We start from the raw sequence: 2,809 nt of genomic DNA, 5'->3' as shown, positions 1-2,809 counted from the left end.
AAAAAAACGAAGTCCAGATGACATGATTCAACCTTTTTTGTTGTTATATACCTGGATGACTGAGAAAACAAACTTTGTATCTTGAATAGAGTTATTTCTTATTTCTTGCATTATTAGGCAGGGCCAGTCCTAAGTTTTATGGGGCCCTTGAGCAGGATTTGATTTGAGGCACCAACTTAAAGCTAAAGCATGGATCTCATTGGGCTGAGACTGTTGCCAACAAATTGCAAACAACAAACACAAGAGTTTCCCAAAAGTTTTAAAGCTTGCAAGGGTTTCTAAACTTTCTTGCATGAATCTAAGGGTTTGTCTTGCTTTGATATCACAAAACATTTGAACAATTTAAAGAAAAGCACAAATTTTCGCTTAAAATTGTCACACAGTTGTTGCAAGTGTCTCAAACTCTTCTCACTTTAGTTTTCTAGAGACAGAAAGGATGACTCTGTGAGGGTTTCACCCAGTGGTGTAGTCTACATTTTTGTAGTGGGTATACTGTGCTTAGAAACCAAAGTACACCAGTTAGTACACTGCAATTGTCAATTTATTTTGATTTTTAAGCATATTGGACATTTCAAAATTTATCTGATGCTTTTATTTGAATAAATGTACAACAAACTTTGTGCAACAGTTGGCTTTGTATTAAAAACATGTTACAGAATGTAAACAGTATCAAAGCAAAACACGTTCAAGTATTACGTTGTAAGTACAGAAGTATTAGTTCAACAAAAAACAGGTTGAACCAACTCAATGTGTCTATAAAATGTTCCAAGTGTGTTGACAATGACACAAGCCCATGTCACGTATCATTGCCAATTATACATGACATGGGCTCGCATCAATGGGCACTTGTAAGTGGGTATACTGAAATTTCCAAGCTTTTCTAGTGAGTATACTTTGTATACCCGCGTATCACATAGACTACACCACTGGAACCATGTGATGGCTCCACCAGCCATCCTTCACAGTAGCAGCAAGGAGACCTGCTGCAGTCTTTGACATGTCAGCCTGGTCGTCTGAACTACTTTTTGGGTCCATTTCTTTTTTACGTGAATGATTGCTGGACTGGAGAGATGCTCGATATAGTCCTAATTTCCCAATTGTCACATATAGCTGTCACACCACTGGTGTATGACATTCTTGCATCTGTCTAGCAGCGGCCACAAGTGTCAGAAATTTGTCAAAGTTTGGTAGTTTTGTTGTGAGAATGTCTTGCATCAGACGTGCAATACATGTTCCCAGCCAATTTGGCCCAAATTACGCTTGGAGTTTGTGCAACATTATCAAATGTGTCAATTCAGTGTCACTCCAAGTGAAAAATTTAAGTGTGTTCACACAATATTGTGTTTCCAACTGGCTCCCAACAGTTGCGGCCAAGCGTATTGTTCACCATGCACCTCAACACCACCTAGTATAGCCTTTGAACCATTTATCAAAAATCCCTATTCCTGATATAAAAAATTCTTAACCAAGTTAAAAGAATTTGTGTATTTGGATAAACAATATTTTTAAATCAGTCTTTCATCTGTGCCCCCATCAGACTAAAGATGCCCTGTTCACCATCCTGAGGGATCTGCGACCTGGAGATAACTTTAACTTTGTCAGCTTCTCCAATAAGATCAAAGTGTGGCAACCAAATCATCTTGTACCAGTGACACCTTTGAATATCAGAGATGCCAAGAAGTTTATTTTTACTCTGTTACCAAATGGAGGTACATTACTGTCTATATTATAATGTTCATGTTGAAAAATGTTGCATTTTTTAACTTTACTAAGACAAAAGTTTGGGAAGAACTTTTCAAGTCAGTCTTGTAACAGATTGTTCTTTTCCTTCACTGCAGGCACCAACATTGACGAAGCCATCCAGATTGGTTCTTCGTTGCTTCGTGACTACCTCTCAGGCCATGACAGCAGCCCAAACAGCGTCTCTCTCATAATTTTTTTGACTGATGGACGGCCTACCATCGGAGAACTCCAGTCCACTTCCATCTTGGGGAACACTCGATCAGCCGTGCAAGAAAAGTTCTGTATCTTCACCATTGGAATCGGTAACGATGTGGACTACCGGCTGCTGGAGCGCATGGCTCTGGAAAACTGTGGGATGATGAGACGCATTAACGAAGAGGCTGACGCCAGCGCTATGCTTAAAGGGTACGAAACGGCTAAAACATTGGAAAAATTGACGTTTTTTCATTCATACTGCTAATGGGTTCATGTTAAAACATTTTAAATCAAAACAAAAAAATCTCTATTTTAAATCAAAACAAAAAATCACTAAAACCATTTTGCATGAATAAAGACTGCTAAAAGTTGGTACTGTTACATTTACAAGTTGCACGTCAATAGACTCGATGCGCTGACCTACATTTTTTAAATGAAGACCTTTATATTTCTGAAAGGGTTTCAAATGTGGTCAAGAATGAGTGTTTAGAAAGCAGGCTTGAAATTGTTGAAAACCTTTGAGCCTTAAGATGGTGTAACACTAGAGTCTATCCATCCATCCACCATCCATCCACACATACATACATCCACACATACATCCACACACACACACACACACACACACACACATACATACATACATACATACATATACCCATCCACCATCCACCCACCCATCCATCCATCATCCACCCACCCACCCACCCATCCATCCATCCATCCATCCATCCCTCCATCATCCATCCATCCACCAACACACCCATCCGTCATCCATCCAACCACCCACCTACCCATCCATCCATCCATCCACCTGTACATCCACCCATACATACATACATACATACATACATACATACATACATACATACAT

The 2,809-nt window shown here is 39.4% G+C and overlaps 1 protein-coding gene across 1 annotated transcript in view; it reads left to right on the top strand.

The window, feature by feature from the left end:
- The first annotated feature begins 838 nt into the window (after positions 1 to 838).
- itih5 (inter-alpha-trypsin inhibitor heavy chain 5) overlaps positions 839 to 2,809 on the top strand; it is a 13,566-nt gene continuing 11,595 nt past the window's right edge. Inside the window, exons 1-3 of the mRNA XM_037696201.1 lie at positions 839 to 856; positions 1,538 to 1,709; positions 1,839 to 2,148. Coding sequence (XP_037552129.1) covers positions 839 to 856; positions 1,538 to 1,709; positions 1,839 to 2,148 — 500 coding nt within the window. The remainder of the gene's footprint in view (positions 857 to 1,537; positions 1,710 to 1,838; positions 2,149 to 2,809) is intronic.

This window comes from Nematolebias whitei, chromosome 22 (assembly GCF_014905685.2).
Source record: "Nematolebias whitei isolate Nwh7 chromosome 22, NemWhi1, whole genome shotgun sequence".
NCBI classification, from domain to species: domain Eukaryota; kingdom Metazoa; phylum Chordata; class Actinopteri; order Cyprinodontiformes; family Rivulidae; genus Nematolebias; species Nematolebias whitei.
The sequence above is the reverse complement of the archived record's forward strand: the minus strand, read 5'-3'. Positions and strand labels throughout refer to the sequence as shown.